This window comes from Rhinatrema bivittatum, chromosome 6, assembly GCF_901001135.1.
Source record: "Rhinatrema bivittatum chromosome 6, aRhiBiv1.1, whole genome shotgun sequence".
Taxonomy (NCBI): Eukaryota; Metazoa; Chordata; class Amphibia; order Gymnophiona; family Rhinatrematidae; genus Rhinatrema; species Rhinatrema bivittatum.
The window spans coordinates 50,667,251-50,685,413 of record NC_042620.1 but is presented as its reverse complement, the minus strand read 5'-3'; the positions used below and the strand labels follow the sequence as shown (position 1 = coordinate 50,685,413).

Genomic DNA, 18,163 nt, shown 5'->3' with positions numbered 1-18,163 from the left:
TCTCATACTCCCTGGCATGCATTTCCAGATCGGTTCCAATGAGCTTTCAAAAGTCCCATTCTGCTGGTACCGCCCTGCTAGGTTGTATTGAAAAGTTGACACTGTAATTCAGGGATACCCAACAAAAGTTTTACCCAGGTTCATGGAACTGCTGATCAGGTACCGAAACTTAATCTGGTCTCATTCAGACTTCCAGCCAAACCTCTGACCATTTGATTATAAGTTTTTCCAACAAGATTTCTCAAAACGGTTCTGAGTACGGTCTGGAAGAGTTAGGTCTCACTGTCCACCAAATCTGACAGCTCTAGTCGCAACCAATCACATGTGTGGCTTCCCTCATTGGACTGGGAGATTCCAATTGTTCTGCCCTAGCAAGAGTGAAGGGCAGAAGATGCTTCTTAGCCAATTAACCACTTGTCTGCTCTAGAAGGGGGTGCACCTCTTTGGCAGGCTATAAGTCTGGTTCCCAGTGAGCCAATGATTTGTGGCATTTGATGTAGGAAAGTCTGCGCGCTTTGCCCACTAAGTCCAGTGACCCTGGCCCAAGCCAGGGCTCCTTGTGACTTCCCTGAGTGGACCGCAAGACTTCATACCACACTCCCCTCCCATTCCTACAATTGAGGGACCAATAACTGGGGAGTCATAGCCACCCAATTGATCCAAGCTTTTATTTTTTGTATCTAAAACCTATACATCCTATGACTTTTAAAACAACTGCACATCCCTACCATTTACAGCCTCTGGGCAAGAGAATACTAATCATTTTGCAACAGCAACACCTACAGGTGGGTTTCAGGGTAACACCCATAGGTGTTGCTATTGCAAAAATCTTGTGACAACTGCTAATGAAGACTTATAGTTTTTCAGACCACACTCCCCCTCCCATTCCTGTCTTAATTGGCAGGGAGCATATATAGGGAAGATTTCAGCTGCTTTTCAATCTCAGTGTGGAGGAAGACATGCCAGGACAAAATAATAAAAGGCGTTTTATCAAAACTCTTAAACATCTGCTTTGAAAGAAACCTATTACATATGCATGCTTTCCCGAGACTGAAACATCAGTTTCTGGTACAATTGTTATAGATGCCAAGTTACTTGCATGTGTTGTAATCAAGAGCAAGAGAAATGCCCTCTTGTTAGTTGACCAAGTTTGCCTTTTGTATGTAGTCTTTCCAGTGATAGGCTAAGATTACTTATACCTACAGAGCAATTGAAACATCGAGGCATCAATTTTGGGACTGTCCTAACATTAGAACTTTCTGGCAAAAAGTAATCAGTTACATAAACTACTGGAATATCCATGCCCCTTAATGCTAAAGCGATTCTTTTTGACAATATTCATTGCCTGGGCAGCAAGTATGTTACACAATAGATACATAAAGCATTGCTTCAGGCGAAGAAAACCATACTACACTGCTGGCTGGCTGAAGATCCACCAGTGCTAACTCAATGTAAAAATCAGTTACATCAGATATGTCTTTGTGAGAAATATGTGGAAACAATTAACATCTTTAAGAAGAAGGGAGAATTTCTGCATATTTGGGACCCTTATTTGCTATCCCTGTCGCATAGAGCGAGAAGCATGGTTCTTAATAGTTTTGCATAACTTATAAGCACAACATTTCTTGGTTTGTCTGACTTATGGATGTTTTCCTCACCAGAACTGGCCACAGCTGCCATATGACTTTGGGAGTTTTTGAAGGGTAGGCGGGGGGGGAAATACCCTCTGCGGGTAATATTGTTCAGCAGAGTTGAGCAGGGCATTGGAAGAGTTCACCAATTGCCTAGCATTTTGTTTTATTATTCCTGCTGTATTAATGTTGGAAAATACAATAAAAATGATTTGAATATACTTATCTACAGGCTTCAGATAGTTATGCAGCGTGGTTAAAGTGATATAGAATAAAAGCTAGTTTGCTTTATCCACAAAGAACTTGTAAAGATAAGTATAGAACATAGCACACAGAAAATAATGGTATGAAAAAGTGTAAAATAAGGTTAAATTATAGAAATAAATGCACTAGGCAAAGGTAAGGTGGCCCATTTCAAAAAGAAATGTAGAAAAATGTAGGGAAATCTGGAAAAAGTGAAGAAAGTCTAAAGATTTATTTCTCCTTTAATAAATTGACATTTCGGTCTTCAAACAGATAACTTCAGCAGGATATAAGGAGGACCACAGTTTGATCACCAAAATATCAGTTTATTATAAGTAAGGACTTTCATTTTTTGTTTTTATTGTTCTTTATTTTTCCCAGGAATTTATCAGAGATTATTATGACAAGAACAAAAAGAGGAGAAAATTAGTTGAAAAAAATGACTCATTTCTTTGGATAAATATTGGAGTTTATTTTGGTGGACAGAAGCCAGGACCATAAAACAGTATTAAGCAGATTCTCCTACCTACATACTCAGCAACATTTCTATCCTCATTCCCTGCAAAGATTTTTCCTTTCCCACCTAATACTCTGCACTGCAACAACATTTATCCTTGCTTGTGGTGACTCCAGGCTTTTCCTCTCTCCTTCAGTAGCATGCTTACTCCCATGCTCTGCCACACTGCATTTCTGCTTTTGTACAGGGTCAGGAATTGCTTCTGGTGGACAGGGCCTGCTTCAAATGCATTCGTGGCACTAGACCAGTGTTTCCCAACCCTGTCCTGGGGACCCCCCAGCCAGTCGGGTTTTTAGGATATCCATGTGAATATCCATGAGAGATAATTTGCATGCACTGCCTCCAAAACATGCAAATTTTCTCTTATTCATATTCATTGTGGATATCCTGAAAACCCAACTGGCTGGGGGGTCCCCAAGACAGGGTTGGAAACCACTGCTCTAGACAGAAGGTACTTTGGCTAGTTGAGGGGTGAGGACTTGAAACATGGCACAAGCAGCACTGGAGGCTGAGTGCTTTCATTGGTGGGAAGTGGGACTTGAAGCACAGCAAGTGCTTTGGCCCACACTGGCTTCCAGCAGTGACTGGAGGTCTTAAAATGCATCTGCAGCTCTGGAGCAGCTTTTTAATTATCCTAAAATTAGGGTGAATATCGGTATAAACCGATTGTCACCTTTGGAAAAATCTGGGAATTCATGGGTAAAAATTGGTTTAAACTAAGAATGAAAGACCGTAATTATGTTAAATAATCCTTTTTATACTTTCTTTTGATCTTGGTGTGCTTGATATTTTCCTGTTTATCTGCACAGATATAATTCAGTGAAAAATTTAAATCAATTTTATAGTAGAGATGTGAATCGGAACCAGAATCGGTTCGGATTTCAGTTCCGATTCACATCTCTATAGATGTGAATCGGAACCAGAATCGGTTCGGATTTCAGTTCCGATTCACATCTCTATTTTATAGTGCTGTGGACATAACTTCATAAGCTAGAAATTTTAGTTTGACATTATTACTGAGTATTTTATGTGTGTGTCAAAACAAAAGTTAGTCATTTTATTTCAAAATATATCAAGTGTATGGTGTTATCAGATAGTTTGGAAATGCAGAGTGACTTATTCTGATATTTCTAATTTTAATATGTAAATATGCCGTTGGTAAAACCAAATAGATATTCAGGACAAACCTATTATCACTTAAATAAAGGGACACCATCATTTATTTTCTGCTTGGGTTCTATTATCAGTCACCATCCCTTCTATAAATATGTAAAATATGCATATAAGTACCCTAGATTTGTCTTGGGCTCTGCATTGTTACACTGTCTTTAAAGTAAATCACAAAAGATTAGACAAAAGTTGGCTTTTTGTTACAGGTTCACTCTGTGGTGAGGTAAGACATACATCCACTGCCCTGAAACACAAAGAAGGTCGGTGTCTTGCAGGCTCCTATCCCTCAGGATCTTCATGCTCCCTTAATGACAGGATCTACTACACAAAGTACTTCATGCCACATTCGCACTATTACTAATACTAAGTTACACTTCAGAAAGCAAAGTAGCAGAGAGATAGCAAAGACAATAGTTGCAATAATGTAGTACAAATAATTTTCTTACAATTATTAGGAATGTGACTGAAAGTTCGGGATTCTCTCTCTCGGTCTGTCTCTTTGCCCTCTCCCTCCCATACGTCTGTTAATAATACTCTTTTCATCTGCATATCTGAAACCATGTTTTGAGAGACTGCAGGCAATTTCCCAAAACATGGTCTAGGGAGAGAATTCACCACAGAGCCTGTACATTTGTTTACTACTTCTTTTCTCATACTTGTTGTTGTAAAGTCACGTGATGCAGGGGTCAGTAGTGAGAATGCCAAATCCAGTGATGCCTTCCTTCTGAATACATCCTAAGTCAGACTTGGACCAAGTAATCCCATTACATTTTCCTAATTTGTTGCTATTTATATAATATAACAATGCTAGCAGTGTTATTTTTTCATTTGGTTTGCAATAAATCCCACAAAAACGCCTTCCTAAGTTACTTTTTTGCTTCTTTTTTCTGTTATATAGACACCACCAATGTAACCCTCTAAAAAGAATGACTAGTGTTAATGAAAACGCATTATAAAATTATTTCAGTGTACAGTGAACTGTTGGAAACTGCTGATTTAATGTCTTTGTTTATTGTAGTTAAATGAAATGATACAAAACCCAACAGAAGGCCAGTTTTGGCAAGTGGATCATATTAGACCAGTTTATAGTGGAGGAGGACAGTGTTCCTTGGAAAACCTTCAGACACTGTGCACTGTCTGCCACAAAGAGGTCAGTATAAGACATTTAAACAATGTTATATATTTCCTGACAGCTTTTGAAGGGAAATGGAAAATCTTTATTTATGGCATTATGAGCTTCCAAACTGGAGCAGCACAAGTGTCTTCCCCACCCTATCAAAGAATATCTTTACTCTTTAAAAGACATGGGCAAATTTTTTTTGTTAATATTTATTTTTATTTCTACTACTTGCACAGTATTTACACTGGATTATGGTAACAGTTTGTTCACAGCATATAGTCTGAGCTCCAACGGATGAAACAGAGGTGGCCCCATTGCTTGAAGGGATTTTTTTCCACTTGTCTCCAAGAGACTGCATTGGGGCTGCATTGATTCCATGCCTCAGATCCTTGTCAGTACATTGTAAACCAGCTTTCTTCTAGGAGCTACAAGAAGTGCTCATTAAATCCTCTAGTTAAAATATGATTTTATTAAAAAAAAAAAATCTTCCTGGCGCTCCCTTTCAATTTATTATGGGGAGGAAGGAATTTGGCGAGTTCTGTCCTATCTTCACAGGTGTTTTTCTGTTTGTTTGCTGTGGTCCTGCTTTCATGGTGGCAACAAGTTGAGAATTAGAAGCCAAAATATCCAATCTTTAGATTCTTTAATATAAAAATGAGTTTCTTTAAAAAGCCCGACTCTGGCTGAGTTTCGCCCTCTAATGGTAGGGCTGCGTCAGGGGCTACAACATACAAAACATAAAAACTCATAAATAAAATAAATAATAAATACAACACAATTGACACACATATTTGACATTCAAAATGGTAACATATAAAAGTGATATGGAAAAATTGTGTATTTATATAAAATATATCTGGGAAACATATATCTATATATTGAGAATCGGTATACATATTACCTTGAGTTCATCAGGTAGCAATACTGAATGCTCAGATTGAGTATAAAGGAAAAACATCTGATGATCTGGAAGATGTAAAATATATGAATAAACATTTTCACATCCTATTTAAGAAAAAAGCTCATTATTTTCCACACCTTATTAAATTAACAATGGTGTAGTATTAATTAAATGTATGATAAAAAGTGTGAAAGATAAATAAATAAAATATAAAAAAGGAGGTAAATAAATAAGGAAGTACCTCTAAAACATTATGTCCTATTAATGAGAAAGTCACAATATTTTGCACACCTTATTAAGTTTAAAATTGTATACTATTAATTAAATGTATTCTCTATGGTAAAAATATGAAAGATAAATAAAAAAGTATCAAAATCTATATAAATAAAAATGTTAAATAGTTTGTACGTCGTCGCTAATCTCGCCAACCGCTTAACCGAATGCGTTCAAATTTGCACACAATATTCACTTCCCATACGGGAAGGATCTTATACACTTACATTACATATAGGTCACACCTGAGACAGGTAATACAAGTTTAAAAATTGCTTACACAAAACAGCAACATCTGGTGGCCGTCAGCGCAAGCGCAACCTCTTACACCTTTCACACACACACACCACACCCCACCCCCACACAGGGCTATTGTCTTTCATTCACACTCATCACACCACACACCCCCACCCACACGCCTGCCAATGTCACTTACTTCACCCACCCTCCCAAAACACACCAAAACACGAATTCCTGGCTGCTACATTGGGAAGCCACGTATTTCACATACCCTCCGAATTTAAATTAAAGTACCCTCTTCCACCCACCCATGCACTGCACTCCGATCACACACTACACCTGATACAAGTCCGTGCTTCTCCGCCGGCACCACAGGAACAGTCCGGGACACATCGCATTCAGTAGGGCCGTCGGATGCCAGCAACCAAAATGGCGCCAGCGGACCTTGCCCTTACTATGCTATACGGAGACAACAATGATGTCGGTACACCATGTGACATAGTAAGGGCAACAGCCCGTCGGCGCCATATCCTCAGCGGACATTTGCCCTTAATAGGTCAGGAATCCTGACGCACCACTTTCACCGGTGAAGTTTTGCGACATGGCAGCCGGCGGAACAAACCCTAGCACACACCCTCGCCACCGGCTGGCAGTTTACACATGTAGCCGGGGAGGAGCACGGTGGGGGACCGTTCTTATTTTCCGCCGCGCGTTTTTCACGGGGGGGAGCACTGATTCTCCACATCTCCCGAGAGGGGGGGCTGTAGCGTGGGTTGCTCTATTTCGCCGGGTTGGGGGGGGGACAGGAAGGCGTGCTTGCATATTTAAACTATTCTTTGCTGGTGCTGTTCATTTGGGGTAAAAAAAAAACAAAAAAAATCACAAACTGTAACCTTTACTGCTCTGTTCTGTTTTTTCAACTTAACCAGGCTCAGCTACTGTACCAATTGCTTTCAAATTTGGACACAACCTTGCTTTCACTTTTGGCAAGGTTCTTCTCTATCTAGATTACATAGATGTCACACGGTTACAGAGAAAAACATATTTTTACATGTGTGTGGGGAAAACAGCGACATCTGTTGGACAGACATGCAACACACGCTATCTACCTTGGGAAATGAAGCTGCTGTACTGCGCATGCGCGGGCGGGAGCGCACGTCGGGCACAGCGGGACCAACATGGTGCTGGGAGGGGCAGCAGCGGTGCACGTCGCGCACAGCGGGACCAACATGGCGCTGGGAGGAGCGGCGGACCGGCGGCAATATCGGGCGTGGTGGTGTCGGCCGGCCGAAATTCAACACCTGGGAGGAGCTGCGGCGGCGATCTGGTACGGCTCACGTGCATGACAGGGAGGGATCCTCGCTGACCTCGCGCCTTCGGGAGCGGGACACGCAGAACCGCACAAGAGGGAAAGGGACCGGGGGGGGGGGGGCAGCTGGGAGGGCATTGTGAGCCGGAGGGGATCAGAATCAGGGAAGGAGATTGAGAGAGGGTGCGGTGTCACTGACAAAAGGGTAGGGAGTAGGCGGGGAGGGTGAATGAAGGGGGGCAGTGAGTGTCAGTGGAGAGACACAGAGGGGAGAGGTGAGTGTGAGGGGTGAGAGTTGGAGTGGGGACAGGGGAGTGAAGGGGGGGTTAGTGACCGAAGGGGGAGGGGTGAGTGTGAGGGGAGAGAGCTGGAGTGGGGACAGGAGAGGAAAGAGGGGGTGAGTGACCAAGGGGGAGGACGATGTGTGACTGAGGTATATGAGGAAGGGGGAGGGGGGGAAAAGAACCTGACTCTGCCACTGCAACGCGTGGCCGGGCACAGCTAGTTATATATAAAAACAAGGAGTAAATGAGTAAAAAATACCTCTAAAACATTATACCAGGCTATATTGTGCTGTGATGAGTTTATTTGCCAAACAATATTGTACAGGATTCAGCTTGAATCAAAGTATTTTGCCGCGGTTAGCAAGCAGTGTTGCCACGGTTAACCGGCAGTGTTGACAACAATTTGTATCTGAAAGAACAGAGTTATGATTAAAAGTCCACCGCAAGAACAGCTATGCAAGAAACTACATTAATAGGAAAATACATTAATATACATCAGACAGATTAACTTCCGATAAATGCTCGCAGTACAAAACACAAAATCTTGTCGTTTATCACTCAAAAAACTGTAGTGACTCCTTGAGTTAATTGTTTGCATTCACCGAGAGCGTTGTTTGCCACTGTGTGGTTCCGTGTGATTCAAGGAGTCACTACAGTTTTTTGCCCGATAAAACCGACAAGATCTGTACATTCAGTATTGCTACCTGATGAACTCAAGGTAATATGTTTCTCACAGGACAAGCAGGATGGTAGTCCTCACATATGGGTGACATCATCAGGATGGAGCCCAATCACGGAAAACTTCTGTCAAAGTTTCCAGAACTTTGACTGGCCCCTACTGGGCATGCCCAGCATGGCACTAACCCTGCAGCCAGCAGGGGTCCCCCTTCAGTCTTCTTTTTTCCGCGCAGCAGTAGCCTCGCGGTTTAGGAGCTCTGAACACATTCCTGACAAGAATTTTCCTCACAGACTTATTTAAAATTATTTTGCCACACAGGGGTCCCTCCTCTAACTTTCTCAGGCCACGGTACTCCGGTAAGTTTTTCACCGTTTTTCATCGATTACCATTGAGTTTGGCCCTCGTGGCCTACTGGCCGTCGACCGTACCGCGGCTCGATTTTTCTGTGGCCATGGCGTCGGGTTTTCATCGGTGCCCGGACTGTACTCGCACCATGTCTATCACAGACCCTCACAGAGTCTGTGTAATGTGTTTAGGCCGTGAGCATGATGTCCTGACTTGCACCAAATGTGCCCTCTCCATCGCAATTATATCTTTTTTTGAGATGCTGCGACCAGAATTGTACGCAGTATTCAAGGTGCGGTCTCGCCATGGAGCGATACAGAGGCATTATGACATTTTCCATTTTATTCACCATTCCCTTTCTAATAATTCCCAACATTCTGTTTGCTTTTTTGACTGCCACAGCACACTGAACTGACAATTTCAATGTGTTATCCACGATGACGCCTAGATCTCTTTCTTGGGTTGTAGCACCTAATATGGAACCTAACATTGTGTAACTATAGCATGGGTTATTTTTCCCTATATGCATCACCTTGCACTTATCCACATTAAATTTCATCTGCCATTTTGATGCCCAATTTTCCAGTCTCACAAGATCTTCCTGCAATTTATCACAATCTGCTTGTGATTTAACTACTCTGAACAATTTTGTATCATCTGCAAATTTGATTATCTCACTCGTATTTCTTTCCAGATCATTTATAAATATATTGAAAAGTAAGGGTCCCAATATAGACCCCTGAGGTACTCCACTGCCCACTCCCTTCCACTGAGAAAATTGTCCATTTAATCCTACTCTCTGTTTCCTCTCTTTTAGCCAGTTTGCGATCCATGAAAGGTCATCACCACCTATCCCATGACTTTTTACTTTTCCTAGAAGCCTCTCATGAGGAACTTTGTCAAATGCCTTCTGAAAATCCAAGTACACTACATCTACCGGTTCTCCTTTATCCACATGTTTATTAACTCCTTCAAAAAAGTGAAGCAGATTTGTGAGGCAAGCCTTGGGTAAAGCCATGCTGATTTTGTTCCATTAAACCATGTCTTTCTATATGTACCTCTTTAGCCTTTTCCTTGTATACTAGTACTTATTCTATGAATGTTTTATTTGTACACCACATGAAACTGTGGATATAGCAGTTTATAAATGGTTAAATAAATAAATTATATTTAGTTAAGTAAATTAATCACCAATTGGATAGATGTAGTTTGGGAAGTAGGTCACCTTGTGAGATTTGCAGTCAGGGAGACTTGTGAGAGGTAGGTACTTGAAGATGAATCTCTGCTGTGGAGTCTAAGGGAAGACCTGGCTAAACAGCCAAGCTTTGACTTTTTTCCAGAACGTGAGATAAGCTCCAGACAAGGTGCCATTTTTTTCTGGTTCCTGTCTATTAGTCCAGAGTTTATTGCTTCCCTCCAAAAGTATCTGGAAATGAACTGGAATCAATTTGGGAATATATATATAAAGCACAAAAGCAAAGGCACTTACCCTGTTGTATGAAAGGGGATCAACACAGTAATGAAATAAAGAAAAAATAGGTTGACAATCCCTCAAAACTTAAATGGCAGGAAAATAAATAATCTCCATCTAATTAACAAAAACATTGGTTAACCCAAAATTCAATATTTTATAGTTGCTAAAGCTTTAATAATCTAATACAAAATTCTGCTACAAAAATTGGTCAAATTTAAAAGCCTTGCGTGCTCCAAAACCGGAAGATATGTGCGTATCTCGGAACCGTGTGCGCCGTGTGGATTTTATAAGGCCCATGGCAACATGCTTATCTCCTGTTACGCACACAAAAATATTTTTGTCAGAAAGGGGTGGGGCATGGGTGGGCTGGGTCTGTATCATGAATCCAGTGCATAAGTAGTTACGTGCACAACTGCGCACTGGGGTCCCCTAACGCATAAATTGACTTCTGCTATGGACAGCGTGTAAGTAATAAAATAAAAAAAACAGAGACTAGGTAGCAAGGTTTAGGGGTCTGAGCTAACAGGGTCACAGGAAGGCAAACTAACAGGGGGGTTAGGAAGGCTAATTGATTAACTGGGCGAATTTGGAATGTACTGGGAAAATTAGTTCTAGCATCAGGGTGCATATCTACTGAGATCCCCCCCACTTACGCAGTCCAGGCGGCATTTGTGTGCACATGCACACGTCCACATAAACTGGGGCGCCCATGTACGTGCATCCAAGTTATTTTATAACATGCACGCATATAAGCACATATATTATAAAATGGTCGTGTCCACTGGTGCGCGCCCACACGCTGCTCTTAAAATTTACCTCAAAGTGTCTAAACAGTGTAATACATACCATAGTACTAAACTAAAAATCTCACACATCCTCATAACCACTCACACTAACTACTAAAAGTCATACAAAAAACTGTTGCCTCCATAAAATGGTAAAACCAATTTAATGTGCATAATAAGGTATCCAAGGATTGCTCAATCAACTGTATTTTGAGGAAAATACTTGAATGCAGTAAATTGATAGTCAATTGTAGAGACCATAACTTAAGTCCCAATCTAATTTTAGAGTTCTTGGATCACAAAAAGTGATGAAAGTCCCTGCATATTCTCAATATATAAATCCATTGATATTCTCCAGTATATGTAATACTGGAGAATAAACAATGGTAAATTTTAAGAGCCGGGCACAATAAACAATGGTGGTTACTGCATAGCTCTAATATATAAATCCAATGGCGTGCTTCCAATATTTACAGCACCCACCCCCCACCCCCCGACAAAGGCCTTCGTTTCACCATGTAGCCGGCCTCTTCAGGGGAATATCTAAAGCCCAAATGTTATAAAATAGACATTAAGTTTGTCGAGATGTTTCTTTGCAGTAATGGAGTACAAACTTTGGATTGAGAATAAACACGCATAATGAATCCTCATATCGCTTCAGAAGTTAAGTCTTACAGCAGCACCAAAAATAAAATAATATAAAACCCCAAGTTAATCACTTGAATCTACTATCCAACTAACCTGTAATAACCCTGAAAAAACAGATCACCCCCTTTTAAATCAGCAACTGGAATAGATAGCAGACATCAGATAGCTACGGAGGATATATAAAAGCTTACTTCTAGTAGGGCTTTTAGTTTGATGCTCTTTGAAAATTTGATATTGTTGCAATCAGGCTTTCCTTCCCGGTTCCTGTGGTGTCTGGTATATATACATTTTCAATTAGGTCTATATGCATTTTTTGGGTTAGCTTCACGTTCTGATTCTTGCACAAATATTTGCCCTCTGCTGAATTACAGTAATATCAGGACAAGCATGGCAGTTTTTATTCTGCACAGAAATAAGGTTTACAAAAAAAAAAAAAGTGATACATTTTATTGGACTACTTAATACATTTCTTGTCTAGTTTTGAGAACTAATACTCTCTTCTTCAGGTCAGAAAATTAATGAGTAAAAGGTGGCAATACCAGGAAGTATAAAGTAGCAAGGTTGCAATAAGTGAATCATAAAAGGCATTATGAGGGAAAAAGGATGAGGGGGTTTGATGGGTGATCGGTATGTGACAGGCAATATAATTTTATGGTACATAATGTGTTAGAAAACCTAAGTCTTTATTCAGCCCTTTTTTGTCAGTTCCAAAAAGTCTGAACATTTTAACTTCAAAAACATTGTGTTATTGGATTGTTTTAAATTTTCTTTTGATAATCTTGTTCATAAAGTCATTGATGCAGTGGTCTGGATCCAAAAAGTGCTCCCCCGTGGAGGTGTCATTCTGATCTTCCCTGTGGTGTTCATTCTTGTGTCAGTGTAAATTGATTCTTGACTATAATGTCTGGCCTGTCTCACCAGTCTAGTATTCTGCTTCACATTTTCTGCATTGAATGATATACACTACATTATAGAAGGAGGTGCATGAGTAGAATTCCCTCCTAATATGGAACCTAACATCATGTAACTACAATATGGGTTACTTTTCCGTATGTGCATCAATTTGCACTTGTCCACATTACATTTCATCTGCCATTTGGATGCCCAGTCTCATGAGATCTTCCTGCATTTTTTCACAATCAACTTGTGATTTCACTACTTGAAATAATTTTGTGTCATCTGCAGATTTGATCACGACACTCATCATTCCCTTTTCCAGATCATTTACAAATATATTAAAAAAACACCAGTCCCATTACAGATCCATGAGATACTCCACTGTTTACCTTTCTCCACTGAGAAAACCGACCATTTATTCCTATCTTTTAACCAGTTTACAATCCATAATAGGATATTGACTTCTATCCCATGACATTTTATTTTTCTTAAGGGTATCTCATGAGAGACTTTGTCAAACATCTTCTAAAAATCCAAATACTCTGTATCTATGATCACCGCATTATTCACATGTTTATTAACCCCTTCAAAAAATATAGCAGATTGGGGAGGCAAGGCTTCCCTTGTATAAATCCATGCTGGTTGTGTCTCTTTAAAACATGCCATTCTAAATGTTCTGTGATTTTATTATTTAGAATAGTTTCTATGATTTTTCCCAGCACTGAAGTCAAACTCACCAGTCTGTGGGTTCCTGGATCACTCCTGGATCCCTTTTTAGAAATCAGCATGACATTGGCCACCCTTCAATCTTCAGGTATAATAGATGATTTTAATGATAGGTTACAAATTATTAGAAATAGATCTGCAATTTCATTTTTTTAGTTCTTTCAGAGCCTCTAGTGTGTAAATCATCTGGTCCAAGCGATTTGCTACTCTTTAGTTTGTTAATTTGCATTATTACTTTATCCAGGTTCACAGTAATTTGTTTCAGTTCTTCTGAATCATCACCATTAAATACCATTTCCAGCACCAGATCTCCCCAACACCCTTTTCAGCAAACTCTGAAGCAAAGAATTCATTTAGTTTCAGCTATGGTCTTGCTTCCCTAAGTGCCCCTTAACCCCTTGATCATCAAATGGTCCAACCAACTTCCTCACAAGCTTCCTGCTTCGGATATATTTTTTAAAGTTTTTATTTTGAGTTTTTGCCTTTATGGCCAGCTTCTTTTCAAAATCTTTTTCCTTGTCTTATAAATGCTTTACATCTAACTTGCAATGCTTATTTGTTTCCCATTTTCTTCAGTTGGATCCTTTTTCCAATTTTTGAAAGAAGTTCTTTTGGCTAAAATAGCCTCTTTCAACTCACCTTTTAACCATGCGGGCAGTCATTGGGCTTTTCTTCTGCCTTTTCTAATGCATAGAATACATCTGGTCTGAACTTCCAAGATGGTAATTTTAAACAATGTAAGCAAGCCAAAGGAGGAGTGGATAAGTACAAAACCTCACACTTAGAGATAAATCCAAAAGTGCTTTTGGATTTTTAAACGTCCATGCCTAATGTTAACTCGTTATCTTCGTAGCTACACCTTCTATTTTTTTTCTGTTTTCCTCAATTTATCAGTCTCCCATTTGAAAGTTAAATGCTGTATAAGAAGTTGCCATATTGGTTCACCCCAAAGGTGCATCAAGCCAATCCAAGTTTCTAGCAAGTGCCCAAACATTAAATAGATCCAATACTATTAATTTTGGTAATAAGGAGTGACTATTCTAGGCCAAGCAGGATGGCTGTCCTCACATGTGAGTGACATCATTCAATGGAACCCGGCACTGAAAACTTTTGTGAAAGTTTCTACATGCTTTGAGCAGCACACTGAGCATGCCCAGCATGCCACTATCTGCATGTCCACACAAGGTCCCCTTTCAGTCTCTCTTTTTCCGTGGTGCAGTTGCCTCGCAGTTTGTGGAGCTCTGCTTCTTTACTTTTTTTTGTGCTCTTTGCGGGATTTTTTCCCCGTTCCATCAACAGGACCCCTTCGAGGTCGGTACCTCTCCTCAGCGCGGTAGGTAAAATCAGTTTTCTTCCTTTTTCACGGGTGATTTCCGGTGTCCCACTTCTCGGTGGCCCCCGGTCATTGACTGTGCACCACTTGTTTTTTTCATGGTGTCATCCGGCTTTCGTCGGTACCCCCAGTGCCCGTGGACCAAGTCTATCACGGATACGCATGAGGTTTGCATCCTCTGCCTGGGGGCTTCACACGACAATCGAGGGTGTCAGCTGGGTGATCAGATGACCCCCAAGGCCATCGTGTGCACCTTGACAAGATAGAGAAACTTTTCAGTTTCAAAAGGTCTGCTCCATCAACACCAGGAGGTCACGGGGAGCCCCTCGATATGCTTCTTCTCGCTACTCCCCCTCTTACATCTGCCAAGGATCGTGGCAACGGTGACCGGTCTCTTCTGGTTTCACTGGTTTATCCCAGGACAAGCAGGATGCTAGTCCTCACATATGGGTGACATCGGTAATGGAGCCCTATGTACGGAAAACTTCTGTAAAAGTTTCCATGAAACTTTTGACTGGCACCAGAGTGCCTACTGAGCATGCCCAGCATGTCATGATATTCCCTGCCACAGGGGTCTCCCCTTAGTCTTCTTTTTTCCGCGAAGCAATTAGCCTCGCGGTTATCAGGAGTCCTGTGGGATTCTCCACATATTTTCCTTACGGAAAGCTTTAAAAAACTTCAACCGCAGAGGGTCTCCCTTAGTTTGATCATCGCGGTGAGTTTTTCCCGTTCTCGCGGTTCCGTGCCGTTTTTTCGTTAAAAACAAAATTTACCTGAGCCTTAGGCCGTCGACGGCTGCCCGGCCACAAAATGGCTACAGGTTTTAAAAAATGTCCGAAATGCGCGAGAAATATGTCTATTACAGACCCTCACCAAGACTGTGTACTTTGCCTTGGTGAAGGTCATGATGTAAAAAATTGTCCCTTATGCGCTACGATGACCTCGAAAGGTCGACGTTTACGGATGGACAAGATGGAGCAATTATTCAAAATTCAACTGATTACTGCTCCGTCTACTTCCACACAATCGTCTCCGGCTGGGGCGATTAGGAAAGTGGTCTTGAAGAAACGTCACTCCGGTGACTCGGGAGACGCTCCTTTTTCCTCCCCCTCACCATCGTCCAGAGCGTCCACATCGAGTAGCGAAAAAGGGCGCGAAAAAGATAAACATCGCCATCGGCATCGCAGGCCGCAACCAGCAACCATCGCTCCGATACCCGGCGAGCCATCGGCGGAGGACGGGGCACCGAGTAAGAAAGCCCGGCTCCAAAGTAAGGCTTCCGAGCCACCGACAGACCAACCCTCGCCGATTCCGGCGGAAGGAATCGTACCTCCTCAGGGCCCTGAGGTTGTACTACTGTCGCCGCCACCGCCTCCCCCCATGGGTGCTCTGTTCACATCATCCATGCGGGCGGAACTTGACAATTACATACGTCAAGCGGTTAAGGATGCCTTTATCGAGGCGATGCCACGGCCTGCCACTCCGGTTCTGCCATCGACACCGGTCATAGGAGGATCTCCGGTTCCATCACCGATTCCTTCACTACCGATGCCAAGGAAATCACCGCTCTCCTCGATGGCGCCGATTCCATTACCGGTTCTACCTAGGCCGCAGCCACCGGATTCAGCATTGCCGATTCCCCGGGTACCATCGATTCCACCACGGCCATCGATCCCGATGGCACCCTCGATGCCTTTTCAAGAGTCCATTTTTCAACCTTTAATGGACAAGCTGGACTCACTAATACATTGCTTCTCATCTCCACCACAACCTATAGATGTAGATGACAGTCAAGAGCCAATACCAGGTCCTTCGGGTGTCCCACCACCCCTCAGACCTCAGACTCCACTTTCTGAAATGCCAACTAAGCCTACTAGGCCGTTGGAGCTCCCTCTGGATGATAGTGACGAAGATTTCTCCTCGGATGAAGACCTCCTTTCTGAGCCTTCTCCCCCAGAAGATAGAAGAAAGTCACCACCGGAGGATCTCTCTTTCTCCAACTTTATTAAGGAGATGTCTCAAACAATTCCCTTTTCTCTCATCTCTGAAGTGGACAGCAGGCAAAAAACCTTGGAGGTGCTTCAATTCGTGGACCCTCCCAAGGAAATTCTTGCTATTCCTGTTCATGAAGTTTTACAAGAACTTATGTACAGGATATGGGAACACCCTGGGTCGGTGGCAGCTGTTAATAAGCGGGCGGATGCCACTTACCTAGTACAACCCATCCCGGGGTTCCAAAAAACTCAACTACCGCACCAGTCAGTGGTGGTCGAGTCGGCCCAAAAGAAGGCCAAAAGATTAAAGCAACACGCCTCCATACCTCCTGGAAAGGATAATAGGTTCTTGGACAATCTTGGTCGGAAAATCTTCCAAGCTGCGATGCTGGTAGCTAGAATAAATTCATACCAGCTTTTTATGAACCAGTACCAGCGTGACCTATGGAAGCAAGTGGAATCCCTGTCTCAGCAGTTACCTGACCATCTTCAGGAAGGTTTTCAAAACCTAGTACATAAGGGCCTAGAGGCAGGGAAACACGAGGTTCGGGCCACGTATGATTCATTCGAGACAACCTCCAGATTATCTGCAGCTGGAATAACAGCGAGAAGATGGGCCTGGCTTAAATCTTCAGAGCTGAGACCAGAGGTACAGGAGCGCTTGGCGGACCTGCCCTGCTTAGGGGAGAACCTCTTTGGCGATAAGGTCAAGGAGGCAGTAGCCACCATCAAGGACCATACAGAAACCCTCAAACAGCTTTCTCAGCTGCCACAAGAGGTACATCAACCTTCAAGGAGGCCTCCAAGAAGGGAACAAAGAAAGCCATATTACCGCCCTAGGCGGTATTATCCACCAGTAGCCAGGCCCAGACAACAAAGACCTGCTCAACGGTCTCAGCCTCGCCAAAGACCTGCTAGGCCTCAACAACCTCCGCCTGCGGCGTCCACTTCCGGATTTTGAAGTTCAACCAGAGGGCATGAGTCATTATCAAAATCCCTATCCACAAGTACCGGTTGGAGGCCGAGTTGCTCACCATCTTCAAACTTGGACCTCCATCACTACGGACCAATGGGTACTCTCAATCATATCTCAGGGGTACCACTTGGACTTCCTCACTGTACCAAAAGACAATCCCCCTATGCCGTCTTGGACAGTGTCTCATCATTACACAATCCTGCAAGCAGAATTATCTACCCTCCTGACTGCCAGGGCCATCGAAAGAGTTCCCAGGCCTCAGTGGGGCACAGGATTCTACTCCCGATATTTCCTCATTCCAAAGAAAACCGGGGGTCTACGTCCTATCCTGGACCTAAGAAATCTCAACAAATTTTTAAGGAAGGAAAAATTCAGGATGGTGTCCTTAGGCACCATGCTACCTCTTCTTCAAAAAGGAGATTGGCTCTGCTCTCTGGATCTTCAAGACGCTTACGCTCACATTCCCATATTTCCACCTCATCGACAGTTCCTCCGATTTCTGGTACAAGGTCAACACTTCCAATACAGGGTGCTACCTTTCGGCCTTGCCTCAGCACCTCGAGTGTTCACAAAGTGTCTAGCAGTAGCGGTGGCACATCTTCACAAGCAACAAGTACA

General features: G+C 42.3%; 1 protein-coding gene across 5 annotated transcripts in view; it reads left to right on the top strand.

Moving 5' to 3' along the window:
- ZRANB3 (zinc finger RANBP2-type containing 3) overlaps positions 1-18,163 on the top strand; it is a 593,631-nt gene that overhangs the window by 555,372 nt on the left and 20,096 nt on the right. For all 5 annotated transcript variants that reach the window (XM_029605377.1, XM_029605376.1, XM_029605378.1 and 2 more), the window contains one exon: positions 4,580-4,711. In XM_029605377.1, the coding sequence (XP_029461237.1) occupies positions 4,580-4,711 (132 nt within the window). The remainder of the gene's footprint in view (positions 1-4,579; positions 4,712-18,163) is intronic.